The sequence below is a fragment of the Diadema setosum genome, chromosome 3 (genome assembly GCF_964275005.1).
Source record: "Diadema setosum chromosome 3, eeDiaSeto1, whole genome shotgun sequence".
NCBI lineage: Eukaryota > Metazoa > Echinodermata > Echinoidea > Diadematoida > Diadematidae > Diadema > Diadema setosum.
The window spans coordinates 13,695,966-13,721,596 of record NC_092687.1 but is presented as its reverse complement, the minus strand read 5'-3'; the positions used below and the strand labels follow the sequence as shown (position 1 = coordinate 13,721,596).

The 25,631-nt window shown below is 36.1% G+C and overlaps 2 protein-coding genes across 2 annotated transcripts in view; one reads left to right on the top strand and one right to left on the bottom strand.

Annotated features, from left to right (window-relative positions):
- Positions 1–10,757, top strand: part of LOC140246564 (uncharacterized) — a 57,054-nt gene extending 46,297 nt beyond the window's left edge. The window contains exons 8-10 of the mRNA XM_072325906.1: positions 2,119–2,269; positions 3,883–4,084; positions 10,490–10,757. Of these exons, the coding sequence (XP_072182007.1) occupies positions 2,119–2,269; positions 3,883–4,084; positions 10,490–10,757 (621 nt within the window). The remainder of the gene's footprint in view (positions 1–2,118; positions 2,270–3,882; positions 4,085–10,489) is intronic.
- A 10,122-nt stretch (positions 10,758–20,879) lies between these two features.
- Positions 20,880–24,336, bottom strand: LOC140247046 (oxidoreductase HTATIP2-like). Its single transcript, XM_072326340.1, has 5 exons — positions 24,166–24,336; positions 23,613–23,720; positions 22,281–22,418; positions 21,800–21,861; positions 20,880–21,096 (listed from the first exon to the last, which is right to left on the bottom strand). Exons 1-5 carry the CDS (start codon positions 24,334–24,336, stop codon positions 20,880–20,882), a joined length of 696 nt encoding a protein of 231 aa, XP_072182441.1.
- Positions 24,337–25,631: the final 1,295 nt, after the last annotated feature.

The following is a 25,631-nucleotide window of genomic DNA, read 5'->3' as shown; positions in this document are numbered from 1 at the left end:
TATAGGAATCATGTTAAATCCATCAAGAATGAGAAATACAAAAACGAAACTCAACTCTCAAAATACATCTGGAGCCTGAAAGAAAAACGCGTAAACTTCACACTGACATGGGACATCCAAAAAAAAAAAGGTCAAACTTAACTCTAAGAAGGAGTGGCCTGTGCAACCTCTGCCTCGATGAGAAGGCCATCATCATCATCCGAAACAAAAACGCACTCAATAAAAGGTCCGAGCTCATATCCAAATGCAGACACCGGAAAAGAAAAATCATCCATGCGTCAAACCGATCCACCGCGCCACATGAGCACAGAAACACACCACTTTGTCAGTCTGCCTGAGGATCGCGACAGCGTGAAACCGCCGGTAGCAGACAAGGCACCAAAACACAAGTACGCCTAATATGCTCTGCTTTACAGCATTGAGCACTTTTCAATCCTCAACAAACTACATATTCCCGACGGATATATACCAAACGGATATATATATGAAGAGTTTGTTTGCAAAAACCGATAAGTCCATTTTTGAAGATTTTGAAGTACGATCTTTGTCATAAAGTACTAAATAATACCTTTTAAATGATATATTGGTCACTACATATAAAAATATATTTTTGAAGTTATGGTCAAAAGAAGCAAAAAATTTCTTATTATTCTCTTTATTTTTCTTGACCTTTAATGGCAAATATCTCCATTTGGCAAATATGGACTTATCGGTTTTTGCAAACAAACTCTTCATATATATATATGTATAAAATATTTAGGCCTATGACATATTTGTACGTGACCAGTCTTGGACAAATGATATCAGTGAGAGAATCTTAAAGGTCCTCTTTACCTCTGGTAGCAGTGATTTAAAAAATGCTCAAGATATCACATGTGATGCATATCTATAGGTATGTTGTATCACGAAACGTTCTACTATAATCAACATTTTTGCAATAAAGCCTAAAATATAAGCAGATATGAGTATTTTTCTCACAAAACCGTAACGGTAGACGGTTTAGTTTGAAACATGTTTTTTTTTATCATAACTATTGTTCACATTTTATGTATTGAACAGTACTTAACATCGATTTTACGGATTCAAATTTTTACAATAGTTCTTTCTATCCCAACTCTCATTTTAGAATTGTTTTAAAGCCCTGATGCTGGGATTTTGTTTCTTCTGCCAAAGGTTAATTAGGTTTAAATTTGGAAGGGTGTGTGTTATAATGTTGTTGGCGTAAACGCATAATATGAAAAAAAAAAATAGTAGAAAAAAAAGATTAAATTGCTCATATTTAGATACACCTGGTCATTACCTGATAAGGGTATTACAATTCAAGTCAATATTATACAAATGATGCACAGGATAGAGTGCGTTATTGGAGGCGTAGCGCACTCGAGGGTATTTACAATTGTGAAACATGCACGAGGAGAAGCCGAGTGCATGTTGCACTACATCGTAAATACCCGAGAGTGAGCTGCGTCTCCACTAACGCCACGAAATAATCCTGTGCATCATTTGTTTTATAAAATGGGTCGAAAACTAACAACATTTTTCACGTACCTTTGTGGATCAAGATGTCCGAAGATGTTCGTCCCAAACACGTCGCACTCGGAAAGTACTGTACGTATAAGAGAGTATACGTACGCGGTACGCCGGGCCACACAATACCATGTTATGTACACAAGAAAGGCCGGCCGGCAGCCCGAACTAGAAGTTGTTTACAGGATTGACAGCGCGTATAGTAGCGCGCGACGCACTTGTAACAACTGATTGAGTGCGCGCTGCTAGTGCAAACATTGTGACGTCGGCCGTGGATGTTAGTGAGAAATTAATACAAGCACACGTGACTCATTTCAGCGCTTCCAATTGGCTACATTCTTGAACCCATTTTATAAAAATTTGTATGCATTCTTATTCTGATCTCTACTCATAGACTTGTTTGCATAGATGTGTCTAACCTGCGTGTGTTCTGTAGATTGTTCATGTATGTGTGCTGCTACTGTAATATCTCACTGCTAACACTTTTCTAATTGGTTTGAACTCGCAGGTGTTCTGTAGATTGTTCATGTATGTGTGCTGCTACTGTAATATCTCACTGCTAACACTTTTCTAATTGGTTTGAACACGCAGACAATGAGCATTCGCTCATTCTACTGGCTGAACAAGCATGAAATGACTTTCTTCACTGAACCTCAGGGAGAGTCCGTAAAGGTCATAGCAGTTGCATTTGATGTGAAACAATGCATTCAAAAAACAATCCGATTCCTGGTGAAGTTCACTGGTAAGTCATTGCTAATATTGTTGGTATGGGAATTAAATTTCCGTAGGCAATGTGAAATGAAGCCTGTTTATTCAACAGAAAATTTCATGGTATTTTGCAAGCAGAATGGTCTTTACTGACTTTGTTCATTCTTCTTGTTTGCTATGAATATATGATATAATTAATATGAAAATTACAAACCTTCTTCCCAAGTCTGAAGATTATTCTGACAACTGATCACGTGAAGAACTTGTTGCTATGTGTAATGGAGAGTTCGTTCCAAATTTAGATTCTTCATATGAATTATTAAATAAATGTTCTCCGAAGTTTAATTACAGCAGTTCCTTTGTATCATGGTTTTGATCCTGTGTTTCTATCAACATAATAGAACTACATTATCATTTATTCAGAATACACATCGGCATGAGGTAAAACGTCAAAGCTCTAACTGTCACACAAGCCTAGGTTCTTAGTGAGCGAAATCATTACTACTATACGTTATATAAAATGAATGGATTTCAATCTTGATGCATCATTTCGGTCGTGATCATTCTTTCAACACAGAAAGGTAGTCAATGTAGAAAAGAAAAAATTGCCGACACAAACAACGCTTGTTTCATATAAAGTCCTAACAGTACAAGAAATTGAATACAGATTTTCACAGATTCTCATCGTTTCTTCTTTCGGTTCTATGTAGGAATTCTAGTACTGAGCGTTAAGCACCTTGTAATGGATTTTTTTTTTTTTTTTTTTGCATTACCCACTTTCACTGTTATCCCCATCACTTACTGCTAAGTTTGTTTGTTTTGTTTATCTATCTATCTATCTATAATATATAAGGCTCAAATGTGATTGAACGCCAATGTTTGGTGATCATCAGAAGCAGTAGACACCTCGGATGGGGGGGGGGGGGAGGTGGGTCATAATTATTTGTAGCGGGATCAGCTTATTTTACGGAGGTATGTTCAATGAAGTATCATGGCACACTTACAGCTGAGTATATTTTGGCGAGCACTTTATTCGACAGGCGATTGGGAGCGATCCTCTCTCTTCGAGCGTCAGAATTCAAGTCTTCTCTGCATGTTACAATAATCTCTTCATACATTCAATCATGGATATTGGTTCGACTGTTGTAACACACTTTGAATTGGTGAGGGGGGGGGGGGTAGAGTCTTCGTGTTAAAGAGAGGTTCTAATTGGGCAAAACTTTGGTTGTTATAGAAACAAAGGCTGGACTAGTTTTATAATGGACGTAGTATTCTTGGTTTTGGATTCTACAACAATTCTTAGTAATCAATGGGGAAAGGGCAGGGATGTTTTGGTTTGTCTTAGTCATGGTCGTAATTTTAGATGAGGCTAGAAGTGCAATTATACTCAAGGGATGATGAAGGTCAATGACTTACTGGATGAGGTGGAGAGTTTTGGTAGGGGTCATTGACTGGCGGAGGTGAACTGGCATAATATCCAGTCATCTTTGTGGAATGGGAGGGGGTAGTGATAACTTTGTATCATTGCACAACAATAATGTAGTGTGTTTTTAAAGTTCGCAATCAGTGAAATCAGTGCTTAGGAAGCAAAAGTACAGATTTCAGACAATCTGAAGTGTTTTTTTTTTTCTGTATTTGTTTCATCAGGGGGAAATGCAGAGCTTGCAGTAGGAAATGCAAAGTGTACAGAGGAAAACGCAGAGCGTACAGAAGGAAATGAGGAGCGTACGGAAGGGAATGCAGAGCATACGGAAAGGAATGCAGGGCGTACAGCAGGGAATGCGGAGCATACGGAAGGGAATGCAGAGCGTACAGAAAGTAACAATGCCAGTAGTAGCAGTGGCAGAAGGTAAATACTCATATATCAAGGATTTCTGTCTTCAAATTCGGTTTTCATTAAATGACAATCAGTGGCCAAACCTGACTTTTATTATTATCAAGAGCATTGGGCAAATTTTGCAGACACTGCCCATCCAACTGTTCTTTATACGGTTACCTGCAATGCGTATATATATAATCGTAAGATAGGCGTATCGTCCAGTGCTTTGGCGTCTTGTCTGCTTTACAGCAATCAGCACTTTTCATCAATCCTGAACAAATTGTATATATTTCCGAATGATAGAATGCATTCTTCACCAGTGACGCATAATTATGTATCTATATATATCTACATCTCTCTCTATCTCTCTCTCTCTCTCTATATATATATATATATATACACTCAGCAACAACCAAAAAAAAAGAAAAAAGGACAATAAACACTCTTTTTCGATATATGTTTGTGTCACATGCCATGTAAATGTTATTTACATTATTGGTTACAGTCTGGCAGGATAATGTAAGTAAAATTTTACGCATGAGTGATCACATTTGTTTTTATCCTCCAAGACACAAAGGTAAAAAAAAATGCAACATTTGACAGTTGGGCATTCGTTTGCAAATACCCTTCAAGAAATTAATGTTTACAATGAGAGACATGCTTTGAATAGCAGAAACAAGTTTTTTTTTTTACCTTGTATCTCTTTATGTCGTCAAACAAAAACAAAGTGGGTAAATATATGGGGAATAAGAATTTTTTGTCGAATCAAACTTCAAATGATACAGGGAGTAAGTAACGTAGGTGATAAAATGCGCATAATTTCGTTACTTTATTTGTTAAATTTAGGAATTCACCAATTCATGAGACAAGCTCAAGAACCAAATATAATTTTCAATTTTCTTGATTTGAAATAAAATTTCAAATTCCTACCGATTTTGTTGGTATTACCTCTTTAATATCCATTTGAATTTGGATTTGACAGAAGATTCTTTATTTTGTTTATTAATTTTTTGCCTTTATCTTTGTGGGATACAAAGGCATTACAGAAATAATAGGTTTACTTTTTCAAGTTAATTTGTCTTTCAATTTGTGTTAGATTTGACCTATGTTCTCATTGTTATAATCATATGGAGGTGCACATGCGCATGACTAACAACTTGTCAATGTGTGCAATTTCTACTTTTGTGCCTTGAAGGAGAAAAACGAATGTGTCCACTTATGAGTAAAGTTTCCCCTTTTTCGACCTACCAGGTTGATAGCCAATTAATTATCTTTAACATCGTATATGAATTTTAAATTTTAACCAAATATTCTATTGAAGATATGAACTTGAAAAAGTGGTGTTTTTTTGCTGTATATATATATATATATATATATATATATGGGTGAGAATTTTGAACGATGTACAATTGTCAATTTTCGCACCTTATGACACTCTTTCCCTTAGAACACACCAAGATGATCTAAAAAAAAAAACAAAAAAAAAAAACACAGATTCTTTCATGTCATCTTAAAGCCTGGTAAATTTCCTTTCAGGAACTGTATGGTTTGGTTCACTTTTGACTGATATTTTGCATTTGACAAGGACTTAAAGCGTAAAAATACGCCAAAAAAGCTTATTTAACAATAATTTTCGTTTTTCAAACCGATGATGTGCCTTTTGTATGGTACGTGGCATCTAATATCTGACCGTGTTCTGGAGCTGACATATCATGGGTATGTACCACAAAATTATAAGAACTTTATGAGCACGTATGAAATTACGGAGAACAATTGAAATATCAAAGCCCTAAATAGACGAACGTCCGTAATGCTTTTATTTCTATCGCTGCTGCAAATTCTACTTTGTTGTCCCAACTATAATGTATACGAAAATTTGGTGTTTCACCTAATGTACATATCCTGCAAAAATTGTACGTCTACTGGCTGTACATGGGACGTAACATATTTTTTTTAATGCAAGATTATACTCAGTTTTCGTCACGGACGTGAGTCCGCTGTTTAGTAATAAAGATCGTAGGGCATTAAATGTTGTTGGCGATATTGTTCTGAGTCGTGATCAACTAAGATCTAGCCACACGATAATATGTCTGTTTTGAGTTTCTGTCCATCCCTTGTCAAATACGAGCCGATATTACATTTTTAGACGAACCTCCGAGAAAAAAAGAACGTCCGTGATGAGTAAAACGTTATCGAGTGGGGCACCATCTTGCTTTGATGGCAAAGGTACATTTTACCTTTGGCTCTATAGCCGAGTAGCTGCATGTCATATTTAGAGCAGACTTGGGCTTGTCTGCAGGTTTTGGACCATACGATTCACCGAAAACCAAGCAAATAATTAATATTTTCTCTGAAAATTCACCTCCTAATCCCTCTCTGAGCAATATATATGTTGAAAGGGTGTCAGATTTCCTATAATTTGCATTGACAATACCTTTTCAAATTTTTGAAAGAGTTAGGAAGGATACGTACTCTCTGTCGATTAGTTACCCGTCCTGGAACATGACCCTAGTAGTAGAACGAACGTCCGTGACAATTCCAGCGAACGTCCGTGATGTATGCATTCCTACCAATGGCGACAAATTCAATTCAATTCAATTCAATTCAATTCAATTCAATTCAATTCAATTCAATTCAAAGTTTATTTCATTTTTCGACAAAACATATGTTTCACTTCTTTTGATAACAGAGAATAAGGTAAATAGAACATAGAAAAGAAATATCAAAACATAGAAATAGAAAAGACTGTACAACAATTGAGGACCTATAGTAATCATACATTGTATAGTAAAAAACAAGAAACAGAAGTGATCAAAGTGAATTGTATACCGTTGCTAGGGTTAAAGTTTTACAAAGTAAACAATGAGCTTAGAGCAGTAATTTCAGAATTTTTAAGGCGGTATGTGATCATGATGAAAAAACAGCTCAAAATTTACTCGCAAATTTACGCTTGTTTTTCCCTCTAATTATATATAAATAACTAAACACTGAAAACCAAGTTATAGGCAAATGGAATTTTGCGTAATCTGTAATTTCTGTGCATGTAAATGTCTTTCTGATGAGGTTTTGGGGACAATTTGCACTGTTTCAGGTTGTGAAAGTTTCGCTCACGGACGTTCGGTCCGAGAAAGGAAATTTCTGATAATTACAAATATATCACTGTACATTAAGTTAATGTTACTTGAAAATATTACAAAATTACTTAGTCTCTCATACCCAAAAGTGAATAACGTCAGAATTCGATTTACCTGTAATAACAAAAGGAAAACATTTTGCTCACGGATGTTCGTTGGTAGAATAAGTCCATGGATTACATAGTAGGAGACAGAGGAACAGTGCCACTTTTTAGTGACAGATGCTCCCCGTGTATATCTTTTGAGTAAGGTAGCTACCATCTTAAACAGAACACATCCAGTTTTGGTCTCCATCACGGACGTCGCTGTAATTGTCATGATATTTAATGCCTTAATACATTCTTATTTTTCTCTTCACAACGAATTTTCTCTCATTCCCAAAGTAGCCTGAACATGCTGCGACCAAACAGAAAAAACAAAACAAAACAAAACAAATCCGAAAAGTGTTCCGCAGTCACATTCATAATATATTGAAACAAAAAGGATGAAATGAAGGAAGAAGTCTGTAATGGGCATGTGTCAAGAAGAAACGTAAAAGTATCAAAAGGACGTGGAAGCAGTTGAATGAAAATGAGAAGAAACAGAGAAGGGATCGAGCTCCAACAAACAGAGAAAATAATTTCCAATGCACTCCTGTTATACCGAATTCCTGTGGTGGAGCATTTTTTTTCTGTTATTTCTTAGTCATCGAAATATCGTCATAAGCGAACAAAAATAATGGAGTATACAATTATTTTCCGATGAAACACGCAAATCCTCCGTTTATCATGACATGGTGTTTTTTTTTATACTCATCAATGAAAATCAATGTTGATTTACAATTCTGTCACAGATTTTTTTTTTTTTTTTTTACATTTAAGAGACAGAGAGATCGTCAAGTTGTTTGTGCTTTTGTGCTTACTTTGAAAACACATGTTTAAAAAAGTAATGATTAAGAATAGGTTTAAGGTCGCACTTTGATACGTTCGCTCTTCCAAAGACTCGTTACTCCGAATGTCGAAAGGTTTGTTATTCCGAAAATTAAAAAAAAAAGGTTCGTAGTTAATACATGTTAATTCAGTAGGTTTCTCATTAAAAATGTCCTTATTCCGAAAGTTTGTTAATCCCAAAATTAAATATTAAGGTTCACTATTCGTTAGGTCCGTTCTTCTAAAAGTGGAATGGGCCTGATTTTAGTTTAGGTGAAAACGATTATTGAGGTTTTGAAATCTGGAGGATTTGGTTGTTATTTTGTTTCTCCACATTTGGATAAACGAACCTGATTTTTCATCTTCAAAGGAACAAACCTTTCGATTGACATTCGGAGATTCCTATCATTTACCGAATAAACAAGCTTCATGATTATACGAACCTTAATCAATTTTCGGATTGACAAACCGTATGAATAGCGAGTCTCTGAAATGACGCGCTACAAAATGTTTGTTATAACGAACCATATTGTATAATATCGAAGTTGCAAACATCCATCCAAGTTATATGGACTTACTCTGCCTTGTTATGACGAAACTTCGAGTATCGAACCTTATATCATTTCTAACTAATATAATAATGCAAGTTCTCCTCGGTAACAGTGTGTAACACAAGGAGCAAACGCAGGGGGATTTCTTTCTATACACATTCAAACGTATTCGTTGCCCTCTCCAGCTAAAGTTCGTATTTCGATAACGGAGCACATTTCTTTTGTTTTTCTATGTCAATTCTTTGTCATATTTAGCTGTGACCATGTTCGTTATAAGCAAATTTTGCATTGTAGACTTTAGATAACAAATTTAGGAGCTGAATCTTTACTTCGTGATTACGAAATTTTGATAAATATATTCGTTCTCAAGGATGTACTACGTCACTGAGATTACACGTACGTTTGTACGTTCATTTACGCGAGATGAAAAAAAAAGTGTTTTTTTTTTTGTTCCTCATCATGGGGAGATAAACAAGCCTTTATAATTGAGAATAGGTATTAATTATATAGGATTTTCCAGAGGAGTTTGTTCTCGACATGAAATCGCTGTTTGTTGTGAATAGAATTCGTTTCCAACTCAAGAGAACCGCATTGTTCAATATCTTGTTTGCTCCGAACGTCCGTGAGCTATATGCGAACCTCCGTGATGAAAACTATGTTAGGTTTGTTGGGTTATAGAGACTGCCTAGATCAGATACATCTTAAAGAAGTATCTTATTATTTGGGAGTAAGGTTTAAAATATGGGATAGTGAAATAAGAGGTCGAAATATTCAGTTTCAGCAAAATGCGCGTAAATTGGAGAAAGTGTTTAGCGGAAGAGTAACATTTCTACAGAACTAACGAATTTGGTTAAATCATCAGTTGTCTACCATTACGTACAGATTAAGAGTACAAGATGATATTCCGCCAACACATACACATGTCCCTTAAGATATTTCGTTACGATTTTGAACTGAATGAAATCTTTGCAAGCTATGTTAAATGGTATTAAAATGTTTGTGCAGTACTATTCCTCACGGACGTTCGCTGCTCTGGACATGGTAAACTTCCGCGGTGAATAAAATTTTGTTCCACTGGGAAAATCCTAGTATAATTGGGTTCATATTAACGCTTGAATTATACTGTTTCAGGTAAGATAAATGATTTGGAAGGTTTTGCGTTGTTTTCTCTCAATTGTACATCGTTCAAAATTCTGACCCATATATACATAATATATCATCAAAAATTCAGAAATAAAATCAATTGGAGTTGAATTGAAAAGGGTATTGGAGGCATTATGGTTTGGGGTCTTGTCGTCCTGCATCCTGTCAATGCGATGTCATAACAAAATTATGCCAAATGGACATGAAGTGGAAATGTGCTGATTTGATTTCGGACCTGGAAGACAAGTCCTTGAACAGGGTCAAACATTTGTAATTGTCGGCATGAACATGATAATGGTACAATGAAACCTGTCTTAGCGGTCACATGTGTACAAGGGCCATCTGCCTTTAATAAAGGACCATTAAAACAATTCTCTTGTAGAGAAAAAGCATGTTAAAAACCTGTCTATAATGGCCATCTGTCTATGTCGGCCACTGATTCCGTCTCCCTTGGGTGGCCGCTCTAGACAGGTTTTTACTGAAAAAGGTAAAAAATGAGGTTCAAACCTCACTGTACTTTGCCTAAGATCTAGGCATTTTCACTGGTGTCATGTTTCTTATAAGAATAGAAAATAATCTAGAATTTCTTTCCTCCATGCAGTGGATGGTTAAATGTGGTCTAAGACCATTGATGACGTCCTTCGGTACTTTTTATCGAAGTAGTTTATGTTCATGCAAGATGTCATAAACTTATTGCAGGTCTCGGAAGGCATCAGAGAAGGAACTTCAGGAGCTGTCATCCCTGATATCTAAAGACCAGTACTTCAATTTCTCCTGCCAACTAAACATTGATTATAACAGGGCCGATAAGGCTCTACATCAGAGGAATGGGGACCTTAACATGGCTATGCGACAGTGTCTACAATACTGGAAGGATGAAACTGGTGGTAACTTTGATGACCTTAGGGTGGCCCTCCAAAAGTGCCAGCTTGGAGGATTGGAAGAAAGATTAAGTGAAATCATCTGAAAGTGTGATAAAATGTTTTTTGCACAATTCGATCAGACTGTCAGGTTTTTTGAGCTTGGATAGCTTGTAAGACACTGTCATACCCTGATTACAGTCAATGTGTAAGCTCAACACATTCCCACGTGTGTAGGCCTAAATCTCCTCAAGGATGATTCATCTCATTCCTGGAGTCAGTATGTGTTACTCGGGTTTGAAAAAAAAGGAGCATCAGAGCAGGTTAACCTCCACAGGAGGTACTACAAGAGCTACATCATTTTATTTATCCACAACATGAAGAACAATAGTGGTCTGGTATGCAAAAACTTTTCCCTCTTTTCCTCTTCATTCATGACAAGTTGGTAGACGTGCTATATTCGTTTGATTTGGAATTTCTACTGTGATCAACTTATTTTGTGTAGCCCCAAGTGGACATGATTTCATAATAAATGTAGTCGTAATTGATACCAGGAGAGTACCCCTGAATATACAATTATTCATTACTCAGAACTCAAATCAGAATGGGTGCAGTCGTATGTCAGGAATATGTCAAAATGTCTCTTTTTGTATGTGTGTCTGAATCTAATGTGTGAAGCTCACGATGCATATGCGAAAACCCTTCTGTTTGAAGATGTATGTGATGTGTTGTACTTGAAATCTAGTGATTTTTTATTCTTTGCTTGCACTAATTGTTAAACTAACCTACACTCGTTTGATTATATTCATAGATGAACAGGGAGCAAACACCGACATTTTGTTTGCAGAATCTGTGTTCTTGTTTCACTAAAATTTTATTGCGTCATGATATTGTGCAGTATTACATGCAGATACATACTGCCTCCTTTCCTTAATTTTTGTTATTTTTTAACTGTAATAATTAAAGATATGCCAGAGCCAACAGCTGTATCATAACTCACAGTGAATGAAAGGTAGAACATACTGTATATTGATAATGGACCGGTATGTATGTATACCACTTATCTGGTGTGGCAAGAGTGAAAACGTTGAATATTTAGTGTAGACTTTGTTCGCAAAAACCGATAAGTCCATTTTTGAAGATTTGAAGTACGGTCTCTGTCATAAAGCACAAAATAATACCTTTTAAATGATATCTTGGTCACTACATATAAAGGTACATTTTTGATGTTACGGTCAAAAGAAGCAAAAATTTTCATTTTATTCTCTTTATTTTTCTTGACCTTTAATCGCAAATATCTCCATTTGGCAAATACAAACTTTCATCGGCTTTTGCGAACAAACTCTTCATTTATTCCTATCAATATGCACCTTTGAAAGCTGTTTTGAATATAGTCTCAATTTCGATATCTACAGTATCCTTAAAAGGTGAAATTTCAATTCGGGCCACTGCTTCACTCGTAATTACTCTCAATAGTTCTTCCCTTCCATGTCTCTTTCCTATGTCATGCATTGATTCAATAAGGATCGTACATGAGTGTGATCGCTCACAAAATCAGCACATTTGTATTTGTCATAAATGAGAAGAATTATGTACAAACAGCCGTGAAAACCTTTTTGTGACATTTGCAACTGCTTGAACCATTGCCAATAATCGACCATGGAAATGTTTTCCTGTTCTCTTCTAATATATATTCTTGAATTTATTACCTTATCGTAAATACAGACATTGCAGGAAACTTTTGACTGATTTTTGATTTGATATTTTGGTATGTCCAGATTAAATCTTCAGACTTGAATCATGCTGGAAATAAGCAGAATTATATAATATACGACTGTCAATACGAAGCAATGTGTATGTATTGTATTTGCGTGTGAGTTGCACCTGGTTTGTTCCTAATACATTCAGAGTTTCAGACTAATGTCTGAAATGCTGATTTTTTACCATTTATCAATGTCTAAAACAAGCAGAATCTTCATACGTAAAGTAAGACTTTTTCCTTTGTCAAGCTTTAGTACTTTATGTCAGATACACTTATTGGTTTGCTTTGATTGAAAATGAAGCATTGACCGCTCTGTGTTATGTTTGTATTTTTGTATATATCCAAGCGGGGCATTCTGTATTACCATATTTTGTTGTATTTTATATATTTTCCATCGAGAAATACGAAAATAAAATTGAAATTGAAATTAAAATTGAATTTGAAATTATTCGCCTATACAGATCTTCTATCCAGTCCAACACTATGTATGGCATTGAAGTGTGGGGGAGCACAAGTAAATCTTATTTGAATTGCCATTGTCTTTAATAGTCAGAGGATGGCCATGTGAGCTATCAACTTCAGTCCACTCAGAACACCTTTTGATCCTCTGTTCACAAAACTGGCAGTTGTATGAATTACTTAAACATTCCAACAGTGCATTTATATTTGATTTGTCTAAGGTGAATATGCCACGTAATAGAATATTAAGAATATTGTCAAAATATTCAACATTCCTCCTATTAAAAAAGGGGCAAAAAGGAAGACCTGCTTTACTTACCAAAATGTAAAATTATGTTTGGTCAACTCTCACTTTCTTATATAGGAGTTAAATTGTGAAACGCTCTGCCAAGAAAGTAAGGAAAATTATTAACAGGAAATATTTCTGAAGTAAACTAGTAAAACACATTCAAGCCGTATAGACAAGGTACTGCAAATCGTTAACGTTATAAAAGCATTTTGAAACAGACGTTGTAACACGTGTTAAAGGACCATTATTATCATCATTGTGTCCCCGTTCTTCGTCACAATGATTTGCTTACCTGTCATGTGCAAAATCAGCCATGTTTTATTATGAACCATCTGTTTATTTTTGAAAGTGATCAGAGTTTATTACATTGTACCATACAGAAACAATAAAATGCAATAAAATGAAATGAAAATGAAATGAAAACACCTGCTAGATCTTGTGCTATCTCTTGGTTCTTTTAGCAACCTAATTGTGAACATTATTATCATCAATTGTAAGTCCAATAAAGCTCTTAAAAATGGTTTTATTTGATTTAATCATTTATTCATTATGTCTTTAATGTGCTTCATAGACTGTTACGTGTGCTATGTATTAATGTTGACGTTAACACAGAAGTGTAGTCTTAAATTACCATTATACATTCAAATTTTCTTGTACATATGTTGTAATAAATAATGGAAAAAACTCAGGCTCAAACTCAGATTGTGAGGAATAAAAGAAAAACCTACCACTTGTTTTGAAATTATGATTATATTGCTTCCACTTTTCTTTCACAACACTTATATTTATGTCAGAATGAACATGCCGAAACGCGAACGCAATATATTACTTACCTGCATGTGACAGTCATATTGTGTACACTGTCTTTCATACCTTTCAGATGCTTCTGATGTGCTCATAATGCAGTCCTTTTGAAATTAATCCATATTTTCTGAATGATTATTTACAATGTACATAATGAGATATGTCCCCTAGATATAATTTCACCTTGAAGGAGTTCGTACTTTGTTTAAGATGCTGACTTCGTATTCGCCTTTCAACAAGTTTTGAAATTCATAAACCACATGCTGTGCTTGACGTACGTAAATCTTTAAATGTTTATACATGCATGACTATACATGTATATTTATACATGTATCATAACTTAATTCTTTTTCCCCTATGTTATTGATGCTGCTGCCATTGCATGTAGGATATCGACTCATTAATCTATTTGCGACATAATGTCTGTGTGATACAGGTGTTTAAGTTCTGCAGTTAGAATATAAAGTAAATACCTTTTTATGTTCAAAGGGAAATATATACTCCAACCTTATTATTACTATCATTTTCCATCAATGTCCATTTACAGAAGATGATGAGTTTCAGTTGTCATGTCTATGTTTTTAAGTCGTTATTGAATAAAGTTTTTTTTTTCGGCTCTGTGTATTGTTTTCGAATATATAGTATGCTTTTTGTATTTTCTATAAATTACACGAAGTGGTGAAATGATATTTCTTGCAGCATATTAAAAGATCATATATTTCTTAAACTCACCAACAGAACTATGACTTGTATGTACTTAGATTCTTTCAATTTGCTGTCAATACATTACTCTTAAATCTCCATTGCCATCTTATAACTTTTTACTGCCGTTATTGTGTGTACATGTTTGAATTCATATCTAAATATATTGTTAAATTTATGAAACTTGCTAGAATTATGACTTGTATATCTATCAAGTGCTTTAAGTTCGTTACAAATACAGCTGTTTCTGAAAGAAAATAAATCGAACACTCTGAGAGCATTATTTTTCTTGTAAAGTTGCTGTCATTTACTTTTTCATTAACTACACAAATTGAGAATAATAAGAAAATGTTTGCTTCTTTTGACCATAACTTCAAAAATGTACCTCTATCATGTAGTGACCAATCATTTGAAAGGTATTATTTTGTACTTTATGACAGAGACCGTACTTCAAAGTCTTCAAAAATGGACTTATCGGTTTTTGCGAACAAACTCTTCAATTGGTCAGACTTTGGTAGATATATAAAATATGGCAGGGCAGTCTTATGTGTTACATCCTGCATATGGAGAATATACTATTGAGGTGTTGGAGGCCATGGATCGGGTTAATACTTCTTCGCAAATTGTCACTTCTTTGTATAATTCAGAGAATATTTTGTTAGATTGGATGTTGTTTTCGTAGACTTGATATCATGGTTACATTCACGCCGTATAGTTTTCCGAGATTTGCAGCCAAATTCTGTCATGGCTCCAAGTGTTATCAGCCAAATGATTTGTCTTTGATCACCAGAACCACATCATATTTTTTACGTCTTTTCTTACCTTCCATTAAATACGTGGCAATAGCGCGTAGGTCGTAAATCACACTAGAATTATCAGAATACATGGATGTAATATGTTGCCGTGTATCTTCCTGATGAGTGTAATAAATTAAAAGTGGAGCACTTGTAAGATATGCCCTTTTAACGTCATGAACTACAAGTACACTGACCAACATGAACAGTTTTTGTGATGAAGGCTCTGCGTGATTATGTATACAGTCGCTGCTATAAAATCCATATATCATGTCCAAGTGATTTCATTTAATCATCACTCCTATTTCTGAAATAACATACAGTTTGCATTGGTTTGCAAGATATGGTTCGGTATTTTATGTTCATTCCATTTATGGCCAGATTATGGCATGTATATCAAAGAAAGTAATGCCGATACCTCTAAAGAATAAAATGCTGTCATATGCACAAAAAAGAGAAATAAATAAATAAATAAAAATCCAAACAAACACATATCTAATTAAAAGCTGGTGAAATTCAATGGAAGCTAAACTGTATAGCTGCATGTTATATGAACAGAGAAAGCTGAATCCTTTCCAAGTGTTTAGGGATAAAAACAAGGAAAATATTTAGATTGACCGATTCAATGGATGGAAACGATCATTATCGTATAACATGACGTAAATCAAAGAAGAAAGTTCCAATCAAACGCGACCAACAAATTGCACTACGATATTTTGGAAGGAAAATTGATTCGTTATTATACTGGTAGTTGAATTACACCATCCAGGTACCGAAATAAAAGTGGCTATGGTAAGAGAATACGAAAGCTACTTTTCCTTGTCGTCCATTGAGTGAAAAATACTTGATTTTGTTAATTGTACTGCTTTAAAATTGATACGAGGAAATGTACATGAATATGTGACCCTGCACCGCAAAACAAACAAAAAGTCGCCAGACACGAATTTTTAGTTAAGACCATATTCTGAAAGAACAGACTTTAAGTTTTAAAATGATGTGTAACTCAAAACAAACGGACTTTCCTAACCTATCTAAATATGGAAAAGAAAGTACAAACACAGGAAAAGTGTGAACTGAGAAAAGAGGCTCTGAAGTACAGAGTCTATTCAAGCGATTAATCTTAACCAAACCGTGCTGGCTGTGGGATGAATGGGACAGAACACAGGGAGTAAACCACCCTAGTAATAGCAATGAAGGGATTATCAAATTAAATTGAAATTAAGCATGGCTCATTAATGCATTCTGTCCATAATTAATGACAACTTTCAAAGCAGTAGCATTATCCTTTCAAAAGTTATTAGAGTTGAAAGTGAAGAGTGTGTACAAGGTTTTTCAGAAATGAAAAAAAGGACTCTAAAGACACACCAATAATCACTCACTATTTTTACCAAAAATTATCATATAAACTGCTAAAAAACACACTTTCCCGCCCGTTTTATGACCCCAAATTTTAGAATAATGTAAAAGAAGACTTGCTCTTACAGAAAATATGAAAAGGTCAAGATCGGCTAGATTGACCCATTTCACTTATTTTCAGTCCTCACGCAAAATCAGTGTGTGGGACTTTTTGTTCGTTTTGTGATGCACGGTCACATATACCCATCGTACTGACGATCTCAGTCCCCATCAAGAAAAGATACCTATACGAAAGTTATTACACCACCAGCTTTCATAAGATACTCCCTTCGTATTTCTGTCGGGAATGAACTAGCCTCTTTCCAGAGAGTACCTGCAAAAGTTTTAAGACGACATCAATTTGTGTTTTGGCACAAAACTGTTGCTGTAATCCATGCTTAATATCCCTTCAAAACTAATGCTCGCATTTACAGTGAATGTTTGCACCAAGCGCTCGTAGTCGATCCAAATTCTGTGCAAAAGTAATGTTTGGCTTTCTAAAATTAAACTAACACTCGAAATCCAAGTGACTTTTATTTGTTTGTTCTTGATTAGTGCTAAAATTTGATGTAGGCTAAATGAAGGGGTCGGTGCAATATAGTGCTAACCCACACTTTTGTCAAAATTGAGTTACATGCATTTTCATAATCCTTATCCTTCACAAAAATGCATGCATTCATGTTTTATTAATGTACAATGTATGGACTTTCAAAACATTCAACAGCGATTATCACAAAATGACTATTGTGTGGGTAAGCACTATATTGCACCGACCCCTTTAAATCAACTTCACAGAATGGATTTATAAATGCGTCTTTGTGACTGTTCATGACATGAAGTTATACGTGTATCACAAATTTGATTTCGTGATATCAGAAAAATGGTTTCTTGTTATAGTTGACCTGTAGGACTTAAGAAATAAATGTGAGTTTGCGATATCAGAAATTGAATTCTTGACTGTATAGCTCGTTGACCTTCCTCAGTCAGTGTCTCTATAGGTCGTGGATTGCAACTCGACACTAATGTCGGTCTCGTTGGCCTTTTTTTTACCTAGTGTTGATGGTTTCCTTAGTAGCGAAACTTGTCTTTCTATTAGAAAGGAAGGTAAGAAGGAGGTACGTGCCTTCCACATTAGCCCCGCATTTTCCCTTCATGATGCAGATCTGTTTCACTTAATGTCGGTCTCGTGGGCCTTTCTTGCCTATAGTGGGACTCATGGGGCCTTTTGATATTCTTACGCTAAAGGGCAGAATGATTAACATCTTTTTCACTTTTTATTATCCTTACTTAGATTTTAGAACGGTTTTGCAATCGTAAAAGTAGTAAAACAGGGCCGGATCCAGGACTTCGAAAGGGGGAGGGGGGAGGCGACAAAATATTTCTGGTGCCATTTACGGGTTTCATCGGCTGAAGAAAAAAAGAAGAGCCTTCAGCGCAATTTTCTGCTGCCACTACAATCGGCTGAAAAATATGGTTTCTTCCAAAATTAAAGAGGGCGCCCACGCCCCTTCCATTTTGTTCTTGTTATTTCTTTTGATTTTTTATGGGGGGGGGGGGGGGACGCCCGGGTCCCCCCTTAATGGATCCGCGCTCTTAATCATAAAACACACACCATGCAGAAATGCTTCATGTAATACCAGTAACATATTTATTTCTAAAAAGACAGTTATTGCGCAATGGTGTTTTCAAAACCACCAGATGGTTCGACAAAATGTAAACACAGGTAATATGACAACAATCCAAATGACATCAACGTATTATAGAGCGGAAATCTCACTTCACGCAATGATGAGGTCAGGCCCCCGTGTAATATTGTATCAAGCAAGAGTTGACATTGATTTCAAAATTATAATTAACTCCGATGCACTTATATATAATCTATCATATCTTTCAATCAACTACAATTTCCTGTCGACGAGGAAATCTTTAATAGATCGCCGTTACTCATACTTGATTTAATCAAAATAACGACTGATGGCCGAGCCTAGTTTCCGGCACGGTCTGCCTACAAGAAAGACATCACATACAAAAGCGTCCACTGTGTGGGTTTCTATATAACTCATGGTTTACGCATGTTTCATCGTATACAGAAGCGCCTACAGCGTAGAATACTCCAATACGGTGGTATGGGTCACCCTTTCGGTTATAGGATTCGGTGCCTCATCTACAGCAAAATATAACTTGATCAATCAATAATGTTCCACGAAACATAATTCGATTTTAATGTTATTGCAACCATGCATAGCACAAACAAAACATTACAATTTTTTTTTTTAGATTTGCTCCGAACTATGTGACACAATTCTGTAACTTAGAGCTAATGTAGAATTCTTGAATAAAGTGGATTAGTTGTAATGTTTGCATAATTGTACTAATGTTAGATAAAAATGTTTGATTGACAACTATATGCCTATAAACATCCACAATATTCTTACAAGAACATTCCATTGCTTGCCTTTCTCACACACTCTCTCTCTCCCTCTCCCTCTCTCTATTGCCTTTCTTTGACAGCCATTCCTGTCTTGGGAAAGAAATTCTCAGCAAGCAAGAAAACGAAGGTATTACAGTGGACTCCCGTTAAAACGAAGTCCTTGTTTTATGGAACCGGCAGTTTTCTTTTGTTTAACAGTGGACTCCGGTTATAACGAAGTCCTCGGGACCGGCAGTTTTCTTTCGTTCAACAGTGGACCTCCATTATAACGAAGCCCTTGAGACCGGCAGTTTTCTTTCGTTATATCGAAATTCAGTTAATACTGAACAAATAAACAATAGAATTACATAGAGTTGATAATGCTGCGACCTGACATTTTAACTTTGTTGTAAACGCAATTTCGTAACAACCGTGTTCGTTATAACGGGAGTGCACTGTACGTCAAATTTATCAACTCGTATTACCTCGTGTAAAAGTTACTGCACCGTGCACGCACCTAAAAAAAAAAAAAAAAAAAAAAAAAATGCATGCAGTTCTTAAAATTTGTACTGTATTAAGCAAGGTTAAGACCTATGTTAGACCCTTTTATTAAAGTGGATTGGTTGTAAAGTTTGAATGACTGTACTCTATCTTGGATTGACAACTATTAATGTAGGCCTAGAAAAGGATTAAAACACACATACAGACGTACGCACACACACACACACATTATACACGCATAATCATTAGTATAATAAGATTATTATTATGATATTTCCCTTCTTTGCTCCCTCCCCCCGTTTATTGTCTTTCTTTGACATTCCTTAATTCTCTCGGGGAAATAATAATTCTCATAAGATATGAAAACGAAAGCAGTAAGTCAATTTATCAGGACAAGAAGATCAAGGTCTGCATTCTGTACTAAAAAGCTTGTATAAAAATAGATTTTCCTCCTTAATTTCCATCAAATGAATGTATATTGGTCTAAAATAGAATATTCCTGTTTCTGCTGTCTTTTTTTTTCGAAATTGGTTTCAAGCTGGGAATAAGATATTTCAAAGGTATGTCAAGACAGAATAGTAACTGTTGAAACATTTCCTTCATCTTAAAAACTAAAACACCAGCGGGTGGGCTCTCGACATGAAATATCTAACAGTTTGATTCAGGCTTTCAATTAAAGGGGATGGCTAGTAACTGATCAGTGGGAATCAGTGGGAATGCTGGGGGATAATTGTTCCAATCCTTGTGGGATTCATTTAAGAGTACATTATATATCTATTGTGTGAAAATTATTTGCTTCAGAATGGTCTCATTTTCAAGTAATGTGCAGTTTAATGTTTTCAGGTTAGCATGTCAGTACAGTGACGGGGCATTAAACTGCACATTTCTTGAATATGGGGCCGTTCTGAAGCAAATAATTTTCACACAACAATAGATATATAATGTACTCTTAAATGAATCCCACAAGGATTGGAACAATCGTCCCCCAACATTCCCACTGATTCCCACTGATCTTGAACTCGCCATTCCCTTTAAGTGCTTCATCTAACATCAAGCAGTGTCAAGCGGTCGCTACTGCGGCGGGGGCGGCCGCTGCCCGGTGCAGAGAACTGTCTATCCGGTAACTTCCCGCGAAGCACGGTAGATGTCTTTGCCGCCGAGTATGACCTTTGACTCTTCGGCTGGCTTCATCGTGCGGGCGATCATGGCCTGAGCTACGGACACCACCGTGTTGGAGAGCGTGCCGGGGGAGATCCGGTCCACGGGCTTCATCACACCGCGCACTACCAGCTCGCCCAGCCGGAACTCTTCGCGGTCACACATGAGAACACTGCGTTCGAACCAAAATGGCAACGACGGAATAAATTAGTGGAGGGATATGTGACGTGCTGACACAGGGGCCTTGGAAATGGGGAGGGGGTTGCTGCACCCCTCCCACACACAATATTCAATTTCCAAAGATTCCGCTTTTAGATTCTTCCCGTCGAAACGGGGGGTGGAGACTTGAAAGAAATGGCATTTGTAATAAAGTGACACTCAAATGAAGCACAAAAATACACTCACGCTTACCATGTGTCCTTTCTTTACTAGTGCTACCACTCGCTGTACATCCTGGTGCATACTTGTGTTTATTCAAAATGCTTACCTTACGGCTAATTTCTTCTGTATAGGGAAATGTCTATTGTCGATACATGTGCTTCTTTTAGTTGACGTTTCTCGAATGGCATTCGATTTCACAAGAAGCCAAAAATTACATTGAACCTCCTCCTCTCTCTTTATCTCTCTCTCTCTCTCTCTCTCTCTCTCTCTGTTCTGGTGGTATTATTGTGGAAAGAGGGTAATTTTTACGTTTAGGAAAATGGCATGTACTCGGGGAAAACATAGGCCTTCTACAAGACTACCTACATATACTACTGCAATATAAATATACATTACTGTTTTCTCATTTCTCTTTCAATTTCACTTTTTTATTTTTTTTATTTACGGTTTCTTCTTTGGGGAAGGATTTCTAAATGGAAATCGAACTTTCTCACCCTGGTCTGTAAATGGTCAGCTTTTCGAAACCAAGGCAAGCAGTCTCGGCTTCTACCTGTCCCTGTGATGACGAAGAAGATAATACTTAGATGACTAATAGATATTCTGAAAATTCATGGCATATTTTTATTTTTTAATTTTGCAAATCCAGGCAGTTTAATAATTATTTAACAATATAAAGAGATAGTAACTTGTAATTGCATGCAAGTCTTATGTTGATGCCATACATCAATGTGAAAACATATTATCAAACTATGTATGCTTTTTTCCAGTGCCACGTTGCTACATTACTGTGTACAAGAACAAAATAGGTTTCCTCAAAGTCCACAGCTTTCGGAACATACCAATACGCACAGAGTTTTAAGCATGCCGTCTTGGTCTCATAATCAATGGAATAACACGAGTTCAAAGTATTTTAGAGTGACGGGAGGTCATGGGGGTAAAGAATTATGGGATACAGACGGGTGGTTTTGACCTTACCTTGACCTTTGGATATAACATACAGCTGTCCTTGTCTGCTCCAGTCGAGGACATCAGGTGATACTGGCGGCAGCCATTTTGTTTCGCAAGCTCGCCAACTTTCATTACGTAATCGTGATCCACCTTGACGAATCCATCCTACAGAGGGCGCAATATAGTTGTTATACACTTTGATGACAATCTCGTACAATGTATACTAAAGCTCCTTAAAGGTAGGGAATCCCATTTGCATGCCTTAAATGAAGAGCTGTATAAATACAGTGGTATGTTGAAGAGAGTATCATTTTAGAAACTCCCATAAAGTGTTGAAAGTGGAAGGTAACATTTAGTACATTTTTATTGACCGTTAGATTTTGAATTGAATTCTTTCGGGGCTCACCGTAAATTCCAGTACATTACTAGGCTACCTTTGCAGACCCATGCACTGCATGTGTGTCCATCATGTATATTTTGTGAAGAAAGTTCATCAAAACTTACAAACATTTCTACATAAATTCTTGCCACACACTCTATATCTTATTACATCAGCTCTTATACTTTTAGATTTGTGTTTATAGATTAAAAAAAATACAGAAGACTGCAACAAAAAGGCTTAAGTGTGGCTGACACACAGAACTACTGAGTAGTTGAGTTTTGTGCATTATTTAAATTGTAGATAACTGTTGACTTCCAAATTTCTCAGCAGTGGCCTAAACAAGTCCCCTGAGGTTCATATTACATTTTGGGAGCTCTGTAAAAGGTATCCCCTACCTTTAAGTCAATCGATGCACTATTCAAGTATTACTTTCATTTCACTTTATGGCCAAGTCATGACCTCCATTTCCTGCCTAAACTACCAATGACTACACAAGATATTTGTTATGTAGGCCTATAATACTCTCAACCAGTTACTTGAGAAGAGTTATGAGCATCATTGTTATCATGACGCCTTGGGTGACATAACATTATCTTGCTCCTGCGAAAATTGCTCTGGTCTTATTTTCTCCAAGGACTTTGGGTTATAAAGGGTTAGAGTTGGAGAGGCGGAACCAGGAATTTCCTAAATAGGGGTGTCGATTTGACATTCATTCATCTGATGATACAGGTCGCAGAATACAATTTTAAGTACGTGCACGAATTATATAAAAAAAAAAAGAAACAATGCACACTTTGTCATTTTTAAGTTCATTATGACGTGAGGATAAAAGGTTTAGGGTTATGATTGGGGTAATGCTTATGAGCAGTTTCAAGGGTCTGTTCAGATTTTCATGGAAGCAATTTTCATATAGGTCGAGCAATGGTGTCATGGACCTTTATGTCTATTGGAGCATATCTGACAAGACATGATCATACCTTTCCCGCCTTTCCCCGGGTCGTTCCTAGGCAACAGTATCCAACTGTCGGTCCCTTGAACACGTCTGCGAACGCGTCCAGATTGTCGAAGTCTACAATCTTCTGCTCCTACGAGAAAATAATGACGTCATAGGATATGAGCCACATGATGTCATCATATCTGTAATTATTATATGCTAAGTGACGTCAGTTTGAAGTCTCTGTCGCGACGTTGCGAATGATGTTATGAGTTTCAAGGAGTCACTGCCCGCTTAACACAGAATGACTGACGGGTGAAATAACGGCAAGGGGTTATAAACTCGGGTGACAGAATACTTATACTTATAGGGTGTTTTCTAGTGGCATGAATGTTGATAACGTCCTGGTGGTAATGACGAAAATAATTGAAATATACACATCACTTCCAAAGAATCTTAATCAATAAGAGAAGTAGTATTGAGATTAATTCAGCCGAGTAATATGGCCATGCTGTGTAGCAAATACAAAAAGATAAATAACTTGATATATATTCCCAAATTGATAAATTTTCGAAATAAAGTATATGAGAACTCGCCATGGCAAAGTCTTTGTAAACAGCGCCCTCTAGTGTTACTTCCCGTCGCCCAACTAGAAATACTTCGCTGAAGATCTTGGTCTTCGCCAATTCTAAGACGAGCGCCTTCCCACAGTCCCCCGTGTGGCCTACGATGAATGCCGTCTGGTTTGTCTCGCGGAATGCGTCCATTGCCGTCTGGAGAGGGGAGACTACGTCCGACATGGCTGAGAGTAATGGCTGACCTTATCAATTGAAAAACAACAACAATAACAACAAGAACAACAGAATGAAATCAAGGAAGATACTTCCACACTTCAATTTGACTGCTCTGCTTGTTTATTTGTTCTTTTCTTTTGTTTTTATTTTTGTCTTCTTTGTCTTCTTTTTTTTTGATTGATTTGTTTTAGTTCACTACCACTCTATATACACTGCACTCATCAGCCGCAATGGTCATACAGTCGTTCATAATATCTTTACCTTCTCTATCGTATTTTCTAAGTATGCATGGGCTCTAGTATCATGTTGCTTGTCTGTGTGCATGTGTGTCTTTATGTCAGTATATATTATAATAATGTTTTGGGTATAAATAGAATAATAATCACTTTCAAACATACAAAATAGCGGGATGATGATCGCAATCAAAATCTCTATTTTTTTTTTTTTTTTGCAAGAGTTTACACGAACAGAAATATCCCGCTGATATTGGTGCACTGTGGCTCCTACTGAGAGGTTTTTTTTTTTTTTTTTTTTTGCCCTTTGTTATTGCGTGCCACAGTGGTGTGGTGCGCACGCTAGTTGTGAAATACGACTTGAATGACGGAATCTAACATCTCGAGATTATTGGTCCAGCATTCACACGGTCAGAGAAAATACCGGGATAATTCAGACATAAGCGCACAGAAAGAGAGAGAGAGAGAGAGAGAAACAGAGAAAGGGAAGAGCGCATTATTCTAGCACACATTGGAATAATTGAAACAAACGTCTATGAGGTGTTTTGTTCTTGTTCTCTGCGTCATTGTGAGTGTCAAGTAGAGAGTAATTATAATCTGAACAAATACCAACCTGTTGAAATGCAATACATCCTCCAAATACGTTAGCGTACCATAATGTAGCTGTGAAATTTGATAATCACAGGATAGTGTGTTTATATCTACTTTAGATCATGTATACCGAATATGAGTTCAATAATAATAATGATAATAATAACAATAACGATAGTTATAGTAATAGTAATAATGATAATAACAATAAGAATAATAATAATAGTAATAATAATAATAATAATAACAATAACAATAATAATAATAATAATAATAATAATAATAATAATAATAATAACAATAATAAGGTCTTATTTACCCAGATTAGCCTCTTCAGTGTTGCCACTGCTCTACCAGAGGGCCCTGCCATTATTATTACCCTAGCGTTGCCAGGTACCCATTTATACACCTGGGTCGAGAGGGACATGGTAGGTCATAAACACT

Bases quoted from the DNA above. Each gene is read 5' to 3' on its own strand.
- LOC140247046 (XM_072326340.1), bottom strand. From the start codon at position 24,336: ATGGACGCATTCCGCGAGACAAACCAGACGGCATTCATCGTAGGCCAC. The intron at 22,419-23,612 runs GTATGATCATGT...CGCCCTCTGTAG, and splicing joins CCCGGGGAAAGGCGGGAAAG to GATGGATTCGTCAAGGTGGA. The intron at 21,862-22,280 runs GTAAGGTCAAAA...TCGTCATCACAG, and splicing joins TGTTATATCCAAAGGTCAAG to GGACAGGTAGAAGCCGAGAC.